At 37.2% G+C, this 22,689-nt stretch overlaps 1 protein-coding gene across 4 annotated transcripts in view; it reads right to left on the bottom strand.

The window, feature by feature from the left end:
* Positions 1–22,689, bottom strand: part of ACSL4 (acyl-CoA synthetase long chain family member 4) — a 75,570-nt gene that overhangs the window by 14,730 nt on the left and 38,151 nt on the right. The window contains exons 3-13 of one of the 4 annotated variants that reach the window (XM_061179495.1): positions 21,499–21,605; positions 19,801–20,040; positions 19,381–19,558; positions 18,873–18,982; positions 18,621–18,759; positions 14,520–14,670; positions 14,247–14,370; positions 12,156–12,227; positions 5,654–5,793; positions 4,692–4,864; positions 2,505–2,579 (exon numbers count right to left, since the gene is read on the bottom strand). In XM_061179495.1, coding sequence (XP_061035478.1) covers positions 2,505–2,579; positions 4,692–4,864; positions 5,654–5,793; positions 12,156–12,227; positions 14,247–14,370; positions 14,520–14,670; positions 18,621–18,759; positions 18,873–18,982; positions 19,381–19,558; positions 19,801–20,028 — 1,390 coding nt within the window. In that variant the 5' untranslated portion in view covers positions 20,029–20,040; positions 21,499–21,605. Of the gene's footprint in view, positions 1–2,504; positions 2,580–4,691; positions 4,865–5,653; positions 5,794–12,155; positions 12,228–14,246; positions 14,371–14,519; positions 14,671–18,620; positions 18,760–18,872; positions 18,983–19,380; positions 19,559–19,800; positions 20,332–21,498; positions 21,606–22,689 lie in introns of all 4 variants that reach the window. The other 3 variants (XM_061179492.1, XM_061179494.1, XM_061179493.1) reach the window with 3 other exon arrangements.

Raw genomic sequence — 22,689 nt, forward strand, 5'->3', positions numbered from 1 at the left:
GAAGACTGCTTTACTTTTGCAGATTATCACCAGTGTCTGTAAAGCACAGGTTTCCTCTAAGTGGCTCGCCTTCTGCAGTTACTTATAAAAATTAAACTATACAAATAGCTGGACAATTGATCCTCAACTATAAAAATGTTTGCTGGGGGCGATTGGGATTGACATGTATACACTGATGTGTATAAAATTGATGACTAATAAGAACCTGCAGTATAAAAAAACAAACAAAAACAACAACTAATACTAAACTTTCTTTGGGTTATTTGTATGGAAATATGTTAATATAAATGTTTCAGACATTACATGAAATTTCTAAAAATCTTATATGTTCTGGTATAATGTTATAAGTCATAATTCTAGTTATTACTTTAAAATGTATATCTCAGAAATAACTAAATTTCCTTGTCAATTGCATTATTATGAACTTTCATCAAATCTTTAACCGTGGTCATTTTTAAGTCTTTTGGCATTTACAGACAGTTCTGGGTGTACTCTGATGCTTTTGCAAAAATGTTCCTATAAAAGGGTTTCATCTTCAAGGAATTCATGGAAAAGACTCTGACAAGTACTGGTTTCTGGTAACTGACTATACTGCTGAACTGAATAAATAAGCATTTTCAGAACTCTAATGGAAAACTGATGAACTCATAAAAGCGCTAACAAAAGATCAAGATGAAAAAAAAATTAATTACATGGGACTGAGTGAACTGATGAGGATGATTATAATTTTTGTGACTTTCTGTTTGAATAAAAAAAAATCCCACAAGGACTCAGAGGCAAAAAATATACAAATCAATTTTCACTGCAAAGTAAAGGAGCTGTTACAGTGGAGGATTACTGGACTGAATGTCAATACTATGACATAGTATGAGTGTGTTTCGTGTTTGGTAATTGCAATCATTGTTGCTTTTGTTGTGGTCATCCATTTACAATGCTTGGTGTCAGTTTATTTATCTCTTGTAAAAGTAAAATACAGTGTGTGTGTGTGAAAAAAAAAAAACAAAGCTGGAAAATTCCAAAATACTTGAAGGTTAAATGGTTCTATTCTAAGCAATACATGGATCTTGCTGTCTGTATGTGAACTGAATAACATGCACAGTGACCAAGCAAAAAAAAAAAAAAAAAGAAATACAAATTATCAGGTCTCCTCAGATCTACTGAATGAGTCTTTCTGGAGGTAGGGTCCAGGAATTTGTATTTTATCAGCTTTCTAGATGATTCTCATGCATGCTAAAGAGTAGGAACCACTCTTCTATATGCCAGGTTCTGTGAAAATCTGTCCCCATTGCTACATTCTCTGTGAGGTTGTAAGGCCATATGGATAAGATAGGGAGTAAAGAAGGTAGTTTTTGAAAAGCCAGTAAAAAACTACTTAATATTGTTTACATAATGCTGTTTGTTAACTTCCTCTTTTCACTTAGTTGTTTGGAATAGCAAATTTTCTAAGTGAGTTTAAGGTGCACTGGTGAATTAAATGCAAAACCTGGATTAAGGTTGAGATTTTCTTACTCCTTGTTCAGACCCAATCCATTCTTTTTATTTTCCTCCACAAGGTTCCCATTTGCCTCTTGAGTAATCCAGTGGAACTGTTTTTTCCTTACTAAACTTCAGGATGTACCAGGAGTCAGGTCCAGGAAAATGTCTTCAAAATAATTCTCTCCTTGGTATCTTTTCTGATATAAGATCTTGCCAAGAGCTTGTTCTCCACTGCAAAATCATATGGTGATTCACTGTTTACCAAAAGTTTGATTGAGCCAAACCAGGGATGTGATTTAGGAGACAGCAAAGTATGGTAGAAAGTGCATCAGTTTTAGTGTCAAACAGTTCTAGGTGTGATTCATGGTCTGCCACTTACTAGCTGTGCAATTAATGTCTCTGAATTTCAATTTCCTTGGCCATTGAATGTGCTGTGTGTTAAGTAATTCTTAATTCACTTGTTTGTCAGTCTATGGGTTTATTTGTATATGCCTATCTCACTACAAACAGCTGATGAAGTTAATGAAATAATTCACATCAAGTGTCTAGTCCTTCGCCTGGAACCTATAAGATATTTAATAAAAGTTAACGCTCTTTAAAAAAAAATGTTTGCTGGGGTCAAGCGCTAAGAAGTTGGGGGGTGTGTGTGTGTGTGATTAGTCACTCTATCCCCTGAAAATATGGGGTTTCATTTCCCAGCCCAAACCTACTCACTAGCAAAATCTAGCTTCAAAAGATAGGATATACATCCTTCTCCAAATCCAGGGAATGCCCTGCTAAGAATTTTTTCCTCTTTACCATCGAGTATTCCCAAGTTCAGAATCATCATGCCTAGATTCTAGAGATTTCCCTTTCCTCTTGGGAACCTAACAATGTTACTGAAGAAAAAGAAAGCACAGGGAACAAGCAACAGCAAAGACTCGCTTGCTACCGCAGACAACCTAATGCTTTTTAAAAATGGAAGTCTAGAGGCTCGTGGTAGTTTTTAGCATATCTAGAAACACTAGAGCTTGTCATAAAATGCTTACCTTCCTGCCAGTCTTTTAGCTTAATTTCACAGCAAATAAGAGGGGCTCCAACTCTGCCAGTAGTATAGTCAGTAACTATAAGGGAAAGAGCAACAAAGATATTAATTAGTGTAACACATTTCAGACTCCCACTAATGTGATTACAGGAATATTAAAGTAGGAGCCAGATTCTGAAAGATGACAAAAGAAGAGGCCATGGTGAGAGGAATGCAAGGCGTGACCATTTTTCAATAATTCAGCTTTATTATTTATTTATTTATTTATTTTTGGCCGCACCGCACAATGTGCGGGATCTTAGTTCCCTGACCAGGGATCGAACCCGTGCCCCCTGCAGTGGAAGCATGGAGTCTTAACCACTGGACCGCCAGGGAAGTCCCTTCAGCTTCATTTTAACAGTGCAATTGATTTCAATGTTGGTACATCATTTTGGCTTCTCATGGCTACATTTCGGATAATCAAGTATAAAAATCTGTTAAGGGAGGAGAGCTGGCTCCACCATTATCTACATAGGATTCTGGTAAGACAGATTTTGATTGGAAGTCCTCCTCTACAACTCACTGACTGGATGTATAAATTGGACAAGTTACTTAACTTCTCTAAACCTCCATTTCCTCATCTATATAAAAGGGGATAATAACAGAACCCATTTCATATAGGGATATGCTGTGAGGGTTAAATGAGATGATTCGTGGACAGTGCTTAACACTTCTTGGCAAAAAACAAAGTGTTCAATAAATGTTAGCAGCTATTATCCAACATGATGATGATGATGATATTATCCTTTTGTAGTTTGTCATTATTGCTCGCAGTAATCAAGTATTTATGGACAACCTATTACGTACCTAGCATTATATTAAACATTGTGAGGAAAACACATTAAAGGTAAGGAGACACTGCCCTCAATGAGCTTACAAACAAACTACCTGGAGAGAAAAGCACGTGAAATAATTTAGAGCACTTTTAAATACTAAACTGCATGGTACTGATGGTGAGAACAATAGCACCTTGGAGACTAGAAAGATCAATGTAAGACGAAATGTCTGGGAAACACTTAATTGAAGAGTTGCACATGAGAAGATGGCTGTGACCAGATAGCAAAAAGGGCATTGCAAGAGAAGGGAACAGAAAATACAAGAGAGAGTAAGAAGATTGGCTTATTTGGAAACAAGAATCCTGGTGTGTACACAGGTGGCAAATAATGATGAAGAGGTACAATGGTGCCAGGTTAGAGACATCTTGAAAGCTACGTTCACCAGGTATGAAGCAGTGTTTGAGGTGGATGTGTCTAACAGAAGAATAGAGGATGAATCAGAAGTAATATAATAGAGGCAGACACAGCAGCTGAAAGGCTGTTACCACAGGACAGTGTGAAGTAATAAAAGGTTAGATGCCAAAGGTGGCAGGCAGTGGAGGGAGCAATCCAATGAAAAAGTGGGAAGATCTGGTGAAAGTTAAAGATATTAAAAATAAACAATCAAATGACTTCAAAGCTAATGCCCTGAATGATTTTAAGGATGGTAATAACACTGTCAAACAATTTGGCAATGGAAAGATGGTTTTGGATAATGGCATTGACTTTGGACATAAGTTTAAAGTGAAAGTGAGATAGTAAAAAAATTACTATACCCCATTGTTTCACAACCTAGGGTGATTTGCCCCTTAAGGGATATTCGGTAACATCTAAAGATATAATTCATTGTCATATTATCGGGCAGCTATCTAGTGGCTAAACATCCTACAATGTGCAGGAGAGCTCCCAACAATAAAGAATTATCTGGTTCAAAATTTCAGCAGTGCTGAAGTTGAGAAACCCTGCTATAGGCTGTTGAAAACAACAGAAAGCAAACAAGAAGTCAGGGCAGGAATACAGATTCGAGAGGGAGCACAAAAGTGATACCTTATTCCAAGAGTGCAGTTCTCCGAGGAAGTGATCATTTAGAGAAAGAAGATTACAAGACCAGGGTGACAGAACTTTCAGGACTGACAATGTGTCATAAGTACTTACGAGGCTTAAAAATAAAGGGTACACATGACTCAACTACAAGTTTCTAAAACTAAAATATGTAGATTTTCATTGAATCTGATATTACTTAAGAGGTATAAAGTTACCATGGTTCCCAAAGGCAATGCAAATTGGCCTTACCAGTAGCAATTAACATAATTATTTGCCACATTAAAAATGCTTACCTTCAGTAACTGTGCCAGCACCACACGATTCTGTCAGTCCATAACCCTGACCAACCGGGCAGCAGAAGCAGACATTCATGAATCGTTGTGTCTGTGGAGACAGGGGTGCTCCACCAGACAGCATCATACGGACATTCCCTCCTAGCAGAGCCTTCACCTTTTTAAACAGTATCCTTGATAAAAGGGGTGATAAATGATTTTAATATATGCACAGATTATTCTTGGTGACACACTAATTTATAGGCTCTGGAAAAGATTTCTCAACTTTGGTTGAACACCTATATTTCAGGACCATTGTGATAATGAGAGGTGAACAAAGCAACAACTAGTAACACATTGAAAAAAATGCCAGAAAAACTCTTAAAAAGGCAAAAAGAAAAATGTATGGTGTCAGGAAACTACTTTGACACACAGTAAATGAAAGAAAAGGATGATGTCAAAGGAAAAAATGTAAAGTTACCTTTGGAACATTTAGTCATCTATCTTATTTCCCTTCCAATGAAAAATGCTTCCCCATCTCAACTCCCCAGCACCACATTTAAAATAACTGTTATATTCATACACTTAATATGCTATTTTATGAATACAATAAATCAGAAACCTTCACGCCAAATAAATCTTGAGAATCACTTTTTTGAGTTAGAAATGGCATTTTTTAAACTCAATTGTCTTGACACAAAAGTCTACTCTAGTTTTTCTTCATGAGACCAAATATTATAATTAAATCTTAAATATGTACTCAATTATTAACATTTGTTAATTTGCCAAGATCAGAGTTCAAGGTCCTCTGCTTGCTATACAAGCAATGAGGCTTAGAAGTGAATAAAAGAGAAATTCAACGTTATGATCATGGTGGTGATGCTCAAACTAAATTAACTTGTCATTTACTTACTCATCTTCCAGACGTAAAAACACAAAAAGATTTAAAGGCTCAAACAACAGAGTCTATGAGATATACTTACAGATTGCAAAGCGGTGCATCATATCCCTTTTTGATCTGTTCCAATTTGTAATCATACCCTATCTTGAACAGAGTTTTCTGGATATAATTCATCTCTTGGACTTTGCTCATAACATTCTTATAAATTCTATCCATGATTTCCTAAAAGGCAAGCAACATATTAAATAATCTGAAAAGAACTACACCGACACTGAGACAGTCTTAGTCGAAAATACCTTATTTACAATATCTTAGGTAAAAGTCTTTAGTAGAATGGAAATATTTATTATATTGTAGGATTAATTTCACTAACTTGTTCACTATTTCAAAAACACTAAGGACAAGTATAGGGGTTTCTTCAGTTCTACACACTAAGTTTATCTAAAATTTTTTAAACATTGACTGGAGAATAAATAGTTCATTCACCTATCACATAAAGATAATTTGTTTTAATTCTTTTCTTCAAATATATTCACTTATTCTCAAATAGCACTAAAACATCCAACTATGTTGAATCTAATCCTGATGTTTTTCTTACTACTACCTTGTGACTCTTACAGCCTGGCAGAGAGTTTTACAGTTTCTTAAAATTCTTATGTCCCTATAATTTAGGCATGTCTATTCCATTTTAATAGAAGCTAAGATAACAACAAAAAAAATAGGATTCTTGTTCACAGCTCCTTGGAAAATTAGAAGTAGGACTAGGTTTGGGATATACTGACTCCCAAGCTAATACATGCAAAACAGAAAACAAAAAAAACCCAAACAAACCAATAAAAGCCCCAACTATCACTAAATGATGTTTTCTTGGCATTACTTAGCACAAATTAACAAGAGTTATTGCATAAAGCACACCTATTTATAAACACCTAGTTTTAAATATTTAAAATAGCAATTAATGTTAATTCAGTTGTGCTATAATGAATAACTCTATGGATGGCTCTTTCAATATTAGACAGAGTCATTCACAAATGAGGACAGCAGAACCAGCCGTTGCATTATGCTAAGTGAAATAAGTCAGACAGAAAAAGACAAATACTACGTGATCTCACTTACATGCGAAACCTAAAAAAGCTGAATTCATAGCAACAGAGAGTAAATTGGTGGTTGTCCGGGTCTAGGGGGCGGGGGAAATGGGGAGATGTTGGTCAAAGGGTACAAACTTCCAGGTGAATAAGTCTAGAGATCTAATGTACAGCATGGTGACTACAGTTAACAAGACTGTATTGTATACTTGAAAGTTGGTAAAACAATAGATCTTAAATGTTCTCATCATAAACACACAAATAGTAACTATGCGAGGTGATAAATGTGTTGATTAACATTACTGTGGTAATCATTCCACAATACGTATGTATATCAAATCATCACACTGTACACCTTAAACTGACACAATGCTATGTATCAATTATATGTCAATACAGCTGGGGGGGTGCATGGTACAATGTTGTTTTCTACATTTCCACAAAAGGTATCACTGTTGGATAACTGAAATCTTTGTTTATATCTGTGACTGAGAAATCCCAGAAGTTCCCTAAAATGACTTCAACATCCTATAGCTATCCTGCTTTAAAAAGTGTATGGAAACCAGACAAAGATGTCACAAAGAAAGAAACCTACAGGCCAATATCACTGATGAACATAGATGCAAAAATCCTCAACAAAATACTAGCAAACAATCCAACAGCACATTGAAAGGATCATACACCATAATCAAGTGGGGTTTATCCCAGGAATGCAAGGATTCTTCGCTATAAAGAAATCAATCAATGTGATATACCACATTAAGAAACTGAAGAAGAAAAACCATATGATCAACTCAATAGATGCAGCGAAAGCTTTCGACAAAATTCAACACCCATTTATGATAAAAACCCTCCAGAAAGTAGGCACAGAGGGAACTTACCTCAACATAGTAAAGGCCATATATCACAAACCCACAGCCAACATCCTTCTCAGTGGTGAAAAACTGAAACCATTGCCTCTAAGATCAGGAACAAGACAAGGTTGTCCACTCTCACCACTATTATTCAACATAGTTTTGGAAGTTTTAGCCACAGCAATCAGAGAATAAAAAGAAATAAAAGGAATCCAAATTGGAAAAGAAGAAGTAAAGCTGTCACTGTTTGCAGATGACATGATACTATACACAGAGAATCCTAAACATGCTACCAGAAAACTACTAGAGCTAATCAACGAATTTGGTAAAGTAGCAGGATACAAAATTAATGCACAGAAATCTCTTGCATTCCTATACACGAAGGATGAAAAATCTGAAAGAGAAATTAAGGAAACACTCCCATTTACCACTGCAACAAAAAGAATAAAATACCTAGGAATAAACCTACCTATGGAGACAAAAGACCTGTATGCAGAAAACTATAAGACACTGATGAAAGAAATTAAAGATGATACAAACAGATGGAGACATATACCATGTTCTTGGATTGGAAGAATCAACATTGTGAAAATGACTATACTACCCAAAGCAATCTACAGATTCAGTGCAATCCCTATCAAACTACCAATGGCATTTTTCACAGACCTAGAACAAAAAATTTCACAATTTGTATGGAAACACAAAAGACCCCGAATAGCCAAAGCAATCTTGCAAAAGAAAAACAGAGCTGGAGGAATCAGGCTCCCAGACTTCAGACTATACTACAAGGCTACAGTAATCAAGAGAGTATGGTACTGGCACAAAAACAGAAATATAGATCAATGGAACAGGATAGAAAGCCCAGAAATAAACCCACGCACGTATGGTCACCTTATTTTTGATAAAGGAGGCAAGACTATACAATGGAGAAAAGACAGCCTCTTCAATAAGTGGTACTGGGAAAACTGGACAGCTACATGTAAAAGAATGAAATTAGAACACTCCCTAACACCATACACAAAAATAAACTCAAAATGGATTAAAGACCTAAATGTAAGGCCAGACGCTATAAAACTCTTAGAGGAAAACATAGGCAGAACACTCTATGACATAAATCACAGCAAGATCCTTTTTGACCCACCTCCTAGAGAAATGGAAATAAAAACAAAAATAAACAAATGGGACCTAATGAAACGTAAAAGCTTTTGCACAGCAAAGGAAACCATAAACAAGACCAAAAGACAGCCCTCAGAATGGGAGAAAATATTTGCAAATGAAGCAACTGACAAAGGATTAATCTCCAAAATTTACAAGCAGCTCATGCAGCTCAATAGCAAAGAAACAAACAACCCAATCCAAAAATGGGCAGAAGACCTAAATAGACATTTCTCCAAAGAAGATATACAGATTGCCAACAAACACATGAAAGGATGCTCAATATCACTAATCATTAGAGAAATGCAAATCAAAACTACAATGAGGTATCACCTCACATCGGTCAGAATGACCATCATCAAAAAATCTACAAACAATCAATGCTAGAGAGGGTCTGGAGAAAGGGAACCCTCTTGCACTGTTGGTGGGAATGTAAATTGATACAGCCACTATGGAGAACAGTATGGAGGTTCCTTAAAAAACTAAAAATAGAACTGCCATATGACCCAGCAATCCCACTACTGGGCATATATCCTGAGAAAACCATAATTCAAAAAGAGTCATGTACCACAGTGTTCATTGCAGCTCTATTTACAGTAGCCAGGACATGGAAGCAACCTAAGTGTCCATCGACAGATGAATGGATAAAGAAGATTTGGTACATATATACAATGGAATATTACTCAGCCATAAAAAGAAACGAAATTGAGTTATTTGTAGCGAGGTGGATGGACCTAGAGTCTGTCATACAGAGTGAAGTAAGTCAGAAAGAGAAAAACAAATACCGTATGCTAACACATATATATGGAATCTAAAAAAAAAAAATGGTTATGAAGAACCTAGGGGCAGGACAGGAATAAAGACGCAGACATAGAGAATGGACCTGAGGACACGGGGAGGGGGAAGGGTAAGCTGGGACGAAGTGAGAGAGTGGTATGGACATATATACACTACCAAATGTAAAACAGATAGCTAGTGGGAAGCAGCCGCACAGCACAGGGAGATCAGCTTGGTGCTTTGTGACCACCTGGAGGGGTGGGATAGGGAGGGTGGGAGGGAGATGCAAGAGGGAGGGGATATGGAGATATATGTATACGTATAGCTGATTCACTTTGTTATACAGGAGAAACTAACACAACATTGTGAAGCAATTATACTCCAATAAAGATGTTAAAAAAAAAGTGTACGGTTTGCAAATGTCAAATCATGTTGTAAACCTGAAACTAATATAATATTATACATCAACTATATTTCAATTTAAAAAATCACCCCCAAAGGAAATAAATAAATTGTACCATGTGTACCCTACCAATAAATCATGTGTATGTCATTTTTTTTTTAAAGTATGTTGGGTGGAAGAGAGCATATGGGAGTGAGACAGATGTGTGAGAACCACTTCCACCGCTCCTTCCAGCACTGTATACCAATCACAGGCACAGAAAGGGCTTAATGAGTAAGGAACACAACACAGTGGCAACAAGTTGGCAGGGTTTATTGTTAGCACATTCAGTCACCCTTTACCTCAACCTAACATTACATGACGTTCAGTGGAGTCACTGCTTATCAGCAGCGATTTACTCTGAATTCTCACACTGTGAATATGTGACCATTACAGTACTAAATGGATCTTTTATTCTGACTCAGGAAAGAAACAAACTCAGAAAATAGAATCTATCCAAAACAATTCTCAATAATAAGATTTTTGAAAGGCCTATTTACAGACGAGTGGGAGAAGCTAAGGGAGCCAATAAGGTTTGGTGAAGCATCAATGCACTAGCAACATAGGAGGCCATTGACTATCCCTAGGCCTGAAGAAATAAGAGGAGAGAAGTATTACTGGAACCTGCTAGAGGATGGTAACCATGGGAAAGACCTGGTTAGAGCCAACAGGAAAGAGACTGTCCAATGAGCACCTGGCAACAAGTGCCAAAATTCGCAGCCCAGCAGGGAGAGGCAAAGGCAGTAAGTATGCAGACCTCTCTCCCTGCCCTCTGAACTTTCATGAGCGCCAACAAGTGGCTAAGCCCCACCAGAAATCAGAAGGCAAGCAAGTCCTCCTGGTAATTCATCCACAGAAATTAGCCTCACAAGACACAAAGTAAAGAAGAATGAACAATGGGTAATTAAAGGATACATAGCATTATCAGCTAACTCCTGTTTACCTTTCAGGCCTAAATTCAGACATTACTTCCTAGACTCCTCGGCCCTTCCCCCTCCCTAATTATGTTCTCTGATACTGTTTCCTAGGAACTCCTGGGTAATAAACCCAACATATTGTTTCCCAAAACAAAACAACAAAAACAATCCTAAACAGACAGCCATAGTGGTTAAGAAGTCTCTGCGATCAGACTGATAAAAGAGCTCAAGCTTTAATGACCACCTACGGGCTCTGTGACCTTTGGCAAGTTTTTTTTTTCTTTATAAAATGGGGATAACAGGACCCACCTAGCAGAGTCTTAGGGGGGATTAAGTGAGATGATCCATCTAAAGCACTTTAGCACAGTGTCTAGAACATACTTAAGTACTATGCTACCTATTATTAGCATTTTATTATGCTTCTAATCAGAAGCCCCTCCTTTTAGTTTGTAAACTTGCTGAATTCTACAGCACCTCTAAATAAAAAAACAAAGGCTACACTGATCTGTTCTAATTCTTTGGTTATTTGGAAATTTTGTAATTAGAAGCTAGAAAAAAAATTATCTTCCATCTGTAATTCTTAGAAAAAATTGGACTGAACACTTCATTGTGTAATCGCAGGCTTTCCGTGTGCAAAAACAATTCTTTGAAAGATACTGGGATAAGATGTAAAGTCTGATCATGATACATGCAGTAGTGATACTCACACTGGAGTTTCCGAAGCCTAAAGCGCTAGAATATATTTGATTATACAAGTTAGAAACACTGTGTTAAATATCTCATAATTTATCATTATAAGGCTATAAAATGTAACATCTTATTTTTATAAAAGGCAATATTTCACATAAGGATTTTGAATATCTAGAATTCAACTTTTTTCTCTGGGAGTTCTCTCAAATGACAGTTTCCTTAGTCTTTCTTAGCCACCATAAGGGTCAGGAGGCTTGGATTCTAGAATCAGCTCTGCCATGAACCAGCTCTGCAACCTTGGATACACTGCCCCAGTTCTCTAGGATGGCCTAGGTTGCCTCATTTTTGAATGAAGTGATTAAACAAAATGATCTTTAGAGTGTATTCTACCTTTAAGATATTATGACCAATTCTCAGACTAGGTAATTTGAGCTAGGTCAGTTTCATCACTTAATTTTCAAGAATTGGCAAACCCTAACAGGCATACACTTCAGAAGTTTGCCATTTCATCTTTCCCCAGTGCTTAGCTAAGATTTTAAGGGACACGTTTTGCCATAATTTCCCCAAAGTAAAATTATTTTAAAATATAGAAAAATACCTAAGAGTGTTACTTTTTTAAAAGTCCAAGTGCAGGCAGTGAATGACATAGACATTCTGTACTCACCGGGACAGCTGCCATGAGCGAAGGCTTCAGTACAGTACAGTCTCCTTTGCTTCCCTTTTTAATTTTGCTGGACTAGAGTAAAAAAAAGTAAATAGGATCAAGGAAAGAAACCTTCAGCAGAAAACGTTATAATTCAAGTATTAAGAAGAGCAAAGACAGACATTTCTTTTTTTAACATCTTTATTGGAGTATAATTGCTTTACAATGGTGTGTTAGTTTCTGCTTTATAACAAAGTGAATCAGTTATACATATACATATATCCCCATATCTCTTCCCTCTTGCGTCTCCTCTCTAGGTGGTCACAAAGCACCGAGCTGATCTCCCTGTGCTATGCGGCTACTTCCCACTAGCTATCTATTTTACATTTGGTAGTGTATATATGTCCATGCCACTCTCTCACTTTGTCCCAGCTTACCCTTCCCCCTCCCCGTATCCTCAAGTCCATTCTCTAATAGGTCTGCGTCTTTATTCCCATCTTGCCCCTAGGTTCTTCATGACCTTTTTTTTTTTTTTTTAGATTCCATGTATATGTGTTAGCATACGGTATTTGTTTTTCTCCTTCTGACTTCACTCTGTATGACAGACTCTAGGTCCATCCACCTCACTACAAATAACTCAATTTCGTTTCTTTTTATGGCTGAGTAATATTCCATTGTATATATGTACCAAATCTTCTTTATCCATTCATCTGTCGATGGACACTTAGGTTGCTTCCATGTCCTGGCTACTGTAAATAGAGCTGCAATGAACACTGTGGTACATGACTCTTTTTGAATTATGGTTTTCTCAGGATATATGCCCATTGGTGGGATTGCTGGGTCGTATGGTAGTTCTATTTTTAGTTTTTTAAGGAACCTCCATACTGTTCTCCATAGTGGCTGTATCAATTTACATTCCCACCAACAGTGCAAGAGGGTTCCCTTTTCTCCACACCCTCTCCAGCATTTGTTGTTTGTAGATTTTTTGATGATGGCCATTCTGACCGGTGTGAGATGATATCTCATTGTAGTTTTGATTCGCATTTCTCTAATGATTAGTGATGTTGAGCATCCTTTCATGTGTCTGTTGGCAATCTGTCTATCTTCTTTGGAGAAATGTCTATTTAGGTCTTCTGCCCATTTTTGGATTGGGTTGTTTGTTTTCTTGCTATTGAGCTGCATGAGCTGCTTGTAAATTTTGGAGATTAATCCTTTGTCAGTTGCTTCATCTGCAAATATTTTCTCCCATTCTGAGGGTTGTCTTTTCGACTTGTTTATGGTTTCCTTTGCTGTGTAAAAGCTTTTAAGTTTCATTAGGTCCCATTTGTTTATTTTTGTTTTTATTTCCATTTCTCTAGGAGGTGGGTCAAAAAGGATCTTGCTGTGATTTATGTCATAGAGTGTTCTGCCTATGTTTTCCTCTAAGAGTTTGATAGTGTCTGGCCCTACATTTAGGGCAAAGACAGACATTTACACATGGAATTTGATCTCTACTGCTCTGTGAGTTATCTGTTCCAACTAACATAACCTACAAGTCTGAGGTATGAGTGCATTAGTGCTTTATGATGTAGATTATTTCTTCTAGCACATTTCAGCCTTTCTTAGAGAAGAAACTCTGATCCAGGATAAAAGAAAATGGGATATTTTGGTAAACTGAGCATTTTTATTAATAACATATCACACATAGCACAGACCATCCATTTTCAAACAAAAACAAAAACAAAAAGCAAAAAACTTCAACTAAGGTAGATAAAGCACTAAAACAAGCCTGAAGATAATTTTAACTTTCTTTGATTAGCCAAAAGGCAAAGCCACATCTCAAAGTCACCACTATGAACATCAACTAACATCACACAGAAATACTACTTTGATAACATTTTGGTTGATAGAATACTGAAGACAATGGAAGTAATTATTTGTCTCAAAATAACTTTAAAATATGTAGATAAAGCAATGCTAACAAATCCTCAAGGTTATTTACTACAGCTGCATACTTTTGAAGCCAAGGAGAAAGTTTTAGCTGAATTAACATATCTCATGTTTTAGTAATCTATCCTCAGCCAAACACTGTAAGTTAATATGATCATGCCAATATACTGAAAAGCTTGTCACCTGGTCAGAGAGAGTAAGTGGAGAAGAATATCCAATCCTACAACCATAGGTAAAACAAGATATCTCTGCTGTCAATTCTAGTACATGAGCCAAAGGCAGGTAGCCAATATATGTGTCCTTTGGTCTAAAACAAAGTAAGAGAAACATTTTAGCCATTCTTACAAAGACACTGTAAATTAGAAACATCAATGACCTTAGCGTTTTAATACAGACTAGAGAATGCCAAACATGAGCTCTGATTTCTAAGAAGAAAGTTGAATAATTCTCTCTTACCCCAGTCCAGGAATTCTCTCACACTGGCCTGTCATTCCAGCTATCAAATTGCTATGATGCATCATCACTCCCTTAGGTCGGCCAGTAGAACCACTGGTATACATGACGATAGCCAAGTCCGAAGGAGTTGGTCTATTTGGAGGAACGCTTGCTAAATAAATGACAAAGCACCAAATTTTCTCTAGTTTACAAGTCAAATTGCTAAGCAAAGGTAAGATTTTTAGATTTTGGCGTAACGATAAACTATTTAAAACAAATACTCTCTACTGTTAATCACCACGAAAATGGTTATCAAATTCTGGTTACCTGCAATGAGAATTTCAAACTCAATCTGGCCCATCTTCTGGATGTTTAGCCTAATCCCTGTCTGTTCATGCCTCTCCACAGTGCTGTTTACAGGGCCTTGTTGTGGAAAGATATCTAAGATTTGGAGAATCAGGAAGATAGAGTATTTTGTGTGAGCTCCTCAAGCCTCCGTTTTCTCATCTCTAAAATGAGACAGTTGGACTAGATTATGGTTCTTAACCACTGGTGGGCATGAGAATCACCTGTGGAACTTAAATAAAATACTATCTCTGGACCCTAGTTCTGAAAATTCTGATTCTGTATGTGTGAAGTGGATCAAAGGCTCCACAGGTGACACTCATACACACTCCTGACTGAAAACCACTGGACTCGATTTTTTTCAAGTTTTTCAAAAAATAATTTTATTTTAAAATAATTGAACCATGGATATTGAATTAGAGAACCATTATACATTTAACATATTTTTATTAGATTCCAAGTAGCAAGTAAAATCCAAAGGATATCAAACCAAAACGATAATGTCTACTGTTTTGATTGTTGCTTCTTGAAATCTATATAGGAAATCATTGTTTAAAAGTATTGAAAGTGCAGTGAGATTAAAATTATAGCAGGAGATCCTTTCTCTCTGCTACACACACACACACACACACACACACACACACACACACACACATATGCTCACTCACTCCTGTAGTTAGAATACTTGGTATGTGTCTGGATTGGGGATTCTTTTGCGTCTTCCAGAATTAGTGCTTTTTCCCCTATCAGGGCATACCATACTTTGATTCTTTTTAATCAAAATCAGACAGGAATTTTTGGAAACTAAGAAAAAGAGACAGTTTAAAGGGGTTTACAAGCCCTTCATTTCCTACCAAAGGTAATATCTAAACAGTTTCTAAACTTCGTTTCTTCTTGCCCTCTGTCTGCAGGTAGGAACGTTTAATCATCTTAAGGGTCCTGAGCCCCAGTGCCATCTCTGCTTATTGAATGATCGGGGGAGGGAAATAGAGAGGTCTTCCCAACAGATTACAGTCAGCCATCTTGAGCAGGGATCTGCAGGCTTTCTTTGCAAAGGACCAGACAGTAAATATTTTAGGCTTGGAGGGTCATATGGTCTGTGCCAAAACTATCCAACTTCGTTGCTGTAGGGTGAAAGGAACCATAGGCAGTTGTTAAACAAATGGATGTGACTGTGTTCCAATCCAACTTCATTTAGAGAAACAGAGGCAGGCTGGAGCTTGTTAACCTGTCTGCTAGAGTTGTGCTTCTCAAACTATCTGCTGTGAGGACCCTTTTTCCCCCTAATCATTTATGGATGGGTGCATTTGTAAAATACAATAAAAATGAATTACTGGAACAACGAAGTTAAAAAGACATAACATAGAAGCTTAACATTTTTAGATGAAACAGGCAACAAATCACATTTCAATAAATATAATTAGAACAGTCACACACAGGGAAAAAGAATTAGAGAAACTGTAAATGTTCCTTGAAAGTATCTTTCAGCCTACTAATAAAGAGAACTGCTATTACAAGACATAATGTTTTTTGTCATTCCACGATACTAACTAAACAAAAAGTTGAGTGAAATTTCAATTCCCCGTTTATTAACTGCCTACATGCACACTCTAAACAAACACTGTGCATGTATATATATATGTGTGTCAATATTTTAAATTTTAACGTGACATGAATTTGCTTCCAGCTCTTAATCTATCTAGCCTAGGTTGGATGGACCACAGTGCTGTTCACAAGAGATAATGTATATCTAAACTGTTCATATAGTTTTTTAATAGCTTTACTGAGGTATAATTGATAATATAAAGAACTGAATATATTAATGTGCACAATTTGATGACTGAACGTAGACAAACATCCGTGATACAATCACCACAATCAGGGCAACAGGCGTGTCCATCACTTCCCTAAGTTTCCTTGTGTTCCTTTGTTGTTGCTGTTGTTGTTGTTTTTGATTTGATCTTTAAGGCGACATCAACTCTAAGATTCTAACATGCTAAGTTTTAAACAGCACACTGGGGCTTCCACTTTCAACACAGTGTATTGTGCTAACCTAGTAATCTCCTTTCCTTTCTAGAATACACCAAAATAACCAAGAATCCCCAGGTATATGATCGCAATTAAATAAATAAAAGTTTAATAAGGTTGTTGGATTCTAAAAAATGAGTTTATACTCTGTATGATACTACAATGATGAAACATGTCAGTATACATTTGTCCAAACCCGTAGGATGTGTAACACCAAGAGGAATCCCTAATGTAAACTATGGATTTGTGGTGATAATGATGTCAATGTAGGGTCATCAATTGTAACAAACATACCACTCTGGGATGCTGATAATGGGGGACGCTGTGCATGTGTGTACCTTCCCCTCAGTTTTGCTGTGAACCTAAAACTGCTCTACAAAATAAACTTTTTTACAAATCAGTTTATAAAATGAATCACATTTCTATATACAAGTTAAAATAACCATTTTAAACAGTATGATTTAGTACTGAGATATCCAAAGATAAAGTTATACTTAAATGGGGTAATGTTAATGCTCCTTAAAGGTATCTACTGTCATAGTTTATAAATCAAGCAAATGGGGACTGCATCCTTCTTCTGATGACTGATGGAAGCGGCAGCAGCAGATATGTTAAGGTCTTCTCAGGCTAAGCACACAATGTGACACTTCACTTCTTGTCATCATCATAACAACTGTCTACTCAGGTGAAGTATCACCCCAAACATACGTGTCTTATTAACTGTAGAGATGAATGGAGTAGGTGGGACCTGTGATCTATCATGCTCTGGCTCACACAAAATTATGAGGACCAATACCCCCCATAGTTTTGTGCCAACAAATCCCTACCAATCAGGACTTCCCAGTCAAGTTTACCGCGATCTTGCAGGGTCAACCTGGTGTTGAGAGATAATTCTCCATGGGTCTCTTGAGTTTCTGTACATCTTGCGAGCAGAGGCACTGACTGTTCCAGACTGTCTTTGCAAGGATGACTGCACAGTGAACAGCCTTGGAAGACAGAGAAAGTGCCTCCCTCCAGAGCAAAGAGCAGGCATGTGCACTGTCCAGTACGATAAAGATAGAATCTTTCCCCAGAGCAAAGGGCAGGCATACTTATGCCTGTGATAAAAGACTCGGATTACTCATCTAGTAGAGTATTGTGATCTTCTCATTAAACATGAGAAAGAAAAATATTTCAAAGGAGTATTTCATTTGCTCAACCCTCTGTCCTGATGACCAACTGACATTTTGATATAAGACACACTTAACTTGCTTCAAATGAAATACCAACTACCATATCAGTGGCAGAATAATCCAAGTATGGTTTTGGCAAACAGCTCTGCATCCTCTGAGACATGATGAAAATCAGTAGCATTAAGCATTTAAAAAAAAAAAAGTTTACTGAATGGAAGGCCTGAGATCTTTGCCTTACGTGAGTCCAGATTGGAAGGTTATAGTAGGTTTCTTTGAAAAAACAAAAGTTTGGCAGCAACTGCCATAAGCTTCAACCATTTAGTAATATTTCAAATAGTGGTTACCTTTTTGAGGAGAAAGGGAGAGAAAAATCTTAATCATATATGGTCTTGATAGTTTCTAAACATTTTTAAAGTTTTTTAAATCAGAGAACTTTGATTTTTTTTTTTTTTAAATCAGAGAACTGATTTAAATCGGAGAACTTTACAGATTTCACTTGCATTACTGCTTTTCCTAACCTACTGGAATAACAAGCCTTGAAGAGATTAATCAATTTGTTTTAACTGCTTTAACTTACAGTTTTCTGGCTTGGATCCCAACTCTTCTACTGATTGCATGCTGTGAATCTTAAATCCTTCAGGGTATTCTGCCTTATTGATCGTCTTATTATCCACATAAATGATATGTTTAACACAGTTAATATCTAACAATGCATTCTGTCGAGCAGAAAGAAAATCCAGTTAATATGGGTATGCAATAAACTCAATTCTTGAATATTCTCCTATGCTGTCAAACACTACCATGAATTAAAAGAAAATTTCATACTTACCTTAAGTTTACTCTCCAGAAGTTCAACACTAGTAATCAGATAGGTAGCCTCAGATTCATTTAACCCGTGAACTACAGCTTCCCTGCCAAGTGTGGCATATAAAGTCACAACTACATAATAAAAAATGAACACAAAAGTTAAATGATAAACATTCCTTAGATATACTATTTAAGTCAACTTTTAATGACAGATATACTCACAGATGCAAAGACATTTTATAATCTAATTGGATTTCATAGTCTCTGCTATTACCCTTCAACCTTGCCTCAAACTTCCTGGTAGTCACAAATCTTCCTCACAAATTTTCGGGATTCTAACTTTTTAAACCTAAAGAAACCCAGAAATACTGGAAGTGCCACAAACTGGGCAAAAATCATCAGTCTATTCAGTTTCTCAAGGCCAATAGGTTCTGGCTGAACACTTGCTTGGAAAACAAGAGGATCTCAGGACAATTTCACATGTAAGCAAAGCCCACTCTCTCTCCCCTCCAAAAACACCAGGCACTTACGAGGAAAGTTGTACTTAAAGCAGGTCTGTGCTGCGATCATCCATTCAGCCCTGGTCTCACAGAAAATGGCAATAGTGCTCTTTGGCTTCAGTCCCAAGGCAGCGAGTCCACTACCAAAGTTATTCACTCTGCGGTTCACTTCGAGATAGTTCATCCATTTATAATTCCCAAGAATTAACTGTTAAAGTGAGACATTCTGTAATATTAGCATAGGTACTCAAACAAGCAATTAACATACTATTCAAAGGGCAGAACTCTAAAAATACCCTCAAGTGAATACACAGATGCTGTGAGCACCTTCTGAGAATTAGTTACGGGCACTATGATGGAATGCCAGCATGTTTTAAATGCACTTGATTTATAATAAAGTAAAGTGTACCTTCCCCTTTAAAAACAATAGGAAGCACAAAAATGCTTTACCTTCTTAAAAACCTTTCCATTTGGCTGCATTTCATTTTCTTCACTTAGGATTTCCCTGGTCCCCAGGCTGTCCTTCTTCCCAAACTTGGATACGGCATGATCGAATAATTTATCCAGGGTGTCTACTCCAGGGATGTGTATGACAGCTAGTGAGTCGAAGTGCGTGACAGAGCGATACGGACTTCCAGGTTTGTCTGAGGTGGGCTTAGCTTTTATTCTCTTTGCCATAGCGTTTTTCTTCTTGGCATTGGTAAGAAAATACCACGGAATAAATACAAGGGCACTGTATATTGTTATTAACAAGTGGATAGGCAGCAAAATAATGGCGAGCACATTTTGCTTAAGTTTCATAGTGGCAAGGCTTCTAAAATGGTGTTTATTTCTTGTTATTCTTTGGCTTCAGAAAGCCTGATTTTGCTGAAGAAGGCAATAATGGAAGCGGTAGTAAGAGTAGCAGAAGAGTCAAGGCAGTTCAATTTTAATGATACAGATAAGAGTTAGTAATCTTTGGAAGCCGACAATAAAGTACACCTGTAGGTGAAGACAGTGAACCAGGCAGAGAGCAGGGAAAACAAAACAAAACAAAAACAAAACAAAAGAGTATTAACAAGTTGATAGACCATTGATTTAAATACTCAGGTCTTTATTAGTTTCTATAATTGATTTGATACAAGAAAGCGGAAATAACTGGTCTGAAAGACTGGCATTTTCCAGTTTTAATCATTACGGCCATAAATTTTAAATTTAATTTTTATAGGTTTTTAGGTATACTACACATCACTCTGTAAGTCAGTCGTGTAACACTTATAGTGCCTATATGAGGGCAGGCATGTGGTATTTAAGTTTGGCTACACTTTGGGAGAGTAGTGAATGCCAATATTGAGGTTTCTCTTAAATATGTATATGTAAACTGGACAGCTCTAAATAGGATTCGGTTTTGTATCCAAAAGAGAGAAAAAATCCACCAATTTCGGTTTATTTCTCAAAGATCAACCCAGAAATATTATTCTGAGGTCTTCTTTAAGATAATTTCTTGGTAATGCTATTATTCACTACCTCCTATCCCCCAAATTGGAGCAATACAGTCATAAAATCATTTCCTACCTGCCCACTTTGTGCTCAAAATTGCACCAGTTGCCTGGGAGTGGGAGTATTAAGTCCAAAGTAGTGTAAGTCCTGGCCCTTGCCCATTACGAGTTAACACTTGTGAGGCCATCAGCACACAAGATAGATCCAGTGTTTTTCAAACTTTGTTTGCAGGAGAAGGTGGCAGCGAAACCATTTCTTCAAATAAACACTCATGCAGACTTCCCATATATAGACACTAAAGTGGAATTGCTCTGGCTGAAGCAGGGATTGGGGGTGCCCAGAGTCCCACCCTGGACTTCCTGGAACCCCACTCCCAAAGTGACCACTGGAGCCTTTCCGATGAAAAGCCTGTGGAAATACCTAAGTGCTACGGTGTGCAGTGCAAGCAATAAATGCGATAGCAGTTCAGAGCAAGTGCAAAATGGTCCACAGTTACTAGGGGAGGCTTTGTGGAGATTAGACTTAAGCTGGACCTTATGTCGGGGATCTGGAAACAAAGGAGAAAGAATGGAGGTCATTCTGGGCTGGGGAACCACATGATAAAAGATAAAGAGGTAGAAATGAAAGGACTTTGGGAGAGGAGAGACTGCCAAAAATAAGGACACTCACCTGAGTGGGGCACAGAGTACTCACTGGCTAAACAGGCCACAGTAGTACAGGGTCTGACAAATCAGGCAAAGTAGTTTTCATTTGATTTGACAGGAAACTGGAGGCCACTGCAGGTCACAAAAAACAGTGCCAAATGGAAAGGAACTGCAGAAACAGCCTCAGGGAGAATAATGTCTCTCCAGGAGCTTGACTTAAGCTGAGACAGCTTTTTTGGAGAGTGGCAGTGTATTTCAACTACAAAAATTAAAATATTAGTTCACTTTGAGGAGACAAATTGAAGTGCATCCTTCTGCAACTCTTGTGAAAATGGACTACTGTCCCCAAGAGAGTTGTGCGTTTTTACACCAACTACTATAAAATGGTAGCTTAATCCTTAATCCTGCCTCTGCTTTTGTTCATGTCCTTCAACTGAGTGTGGTGAAATGAGCAAGAAACTACCGGTGAAAAGACCTGGGTTTCAGACCCCATCTCTGTCACTGACTGGCTGTGTAACCTTGGGCAAAACAACCTGTCTGAGCTCAGGATCTGACTAGATCAGTAGCCCTTAACTTCCTAGAGGTGATGCGCCCCTTTCAGAATCCAATGAGAACTATGAACCCAGTTCCCCTCAGAAAGATATGCAAAATGGTATACACAAATTCAGGGGATTCCTGAGTTCCCTGGAATCCATCCATGAACACCAAAGGGTGACACCACCCTTACACTAAAAATTTCTGGCCTAGATGATTTCCTGGGGCCCTTCCAACTTTAATTTTATGATTTACTATACCTAGAAATTGCTTTCTCAGGCTCTTTGACAAGTCTAACAATCCTCTCCTCCATCAGACATTCCATGACTACCCAAATCCTTGATAATCTTTCCTTTTTCTAATTTCCCACATCGCTTGAAATGTCTACCACTCATTCTGATCCTTGATTATACCATCATTTTTAAACATCTAAGCACCTAAGTATAGAGCACAGACCAGGAGTTCTCAACCCTATCAAACCCAACACCTCTTTGTTATAACAAATACTTTATAATATTCCTTTATACACCTTAAAGGACAGTCACAGATGATAGTCTCAGATGATAGTCTACCTACACACGCAATTTTTTAAAATAATTCTTTACTGGTAATATAAAGAAGTACTGAAAGGAAATCAATTCAAAATAAATACTTATTTCAACATGTAAATTATCAGGGACAA

This window comes from Eubalaena glacialis, chromosome X (assembly GCF_028564815.1).
Source record: "Eubalaena glacialis isolate mEubGla1 chromosome X, mEubGla1.1.hap2.+ XY, whole genome shotgun sequence".
NCBI lineage: Eukaryota > Metazoa > Chordata > Mammalia > Artiodactyla > Balaenidae > Eubalaena > Eubalaena glacialis.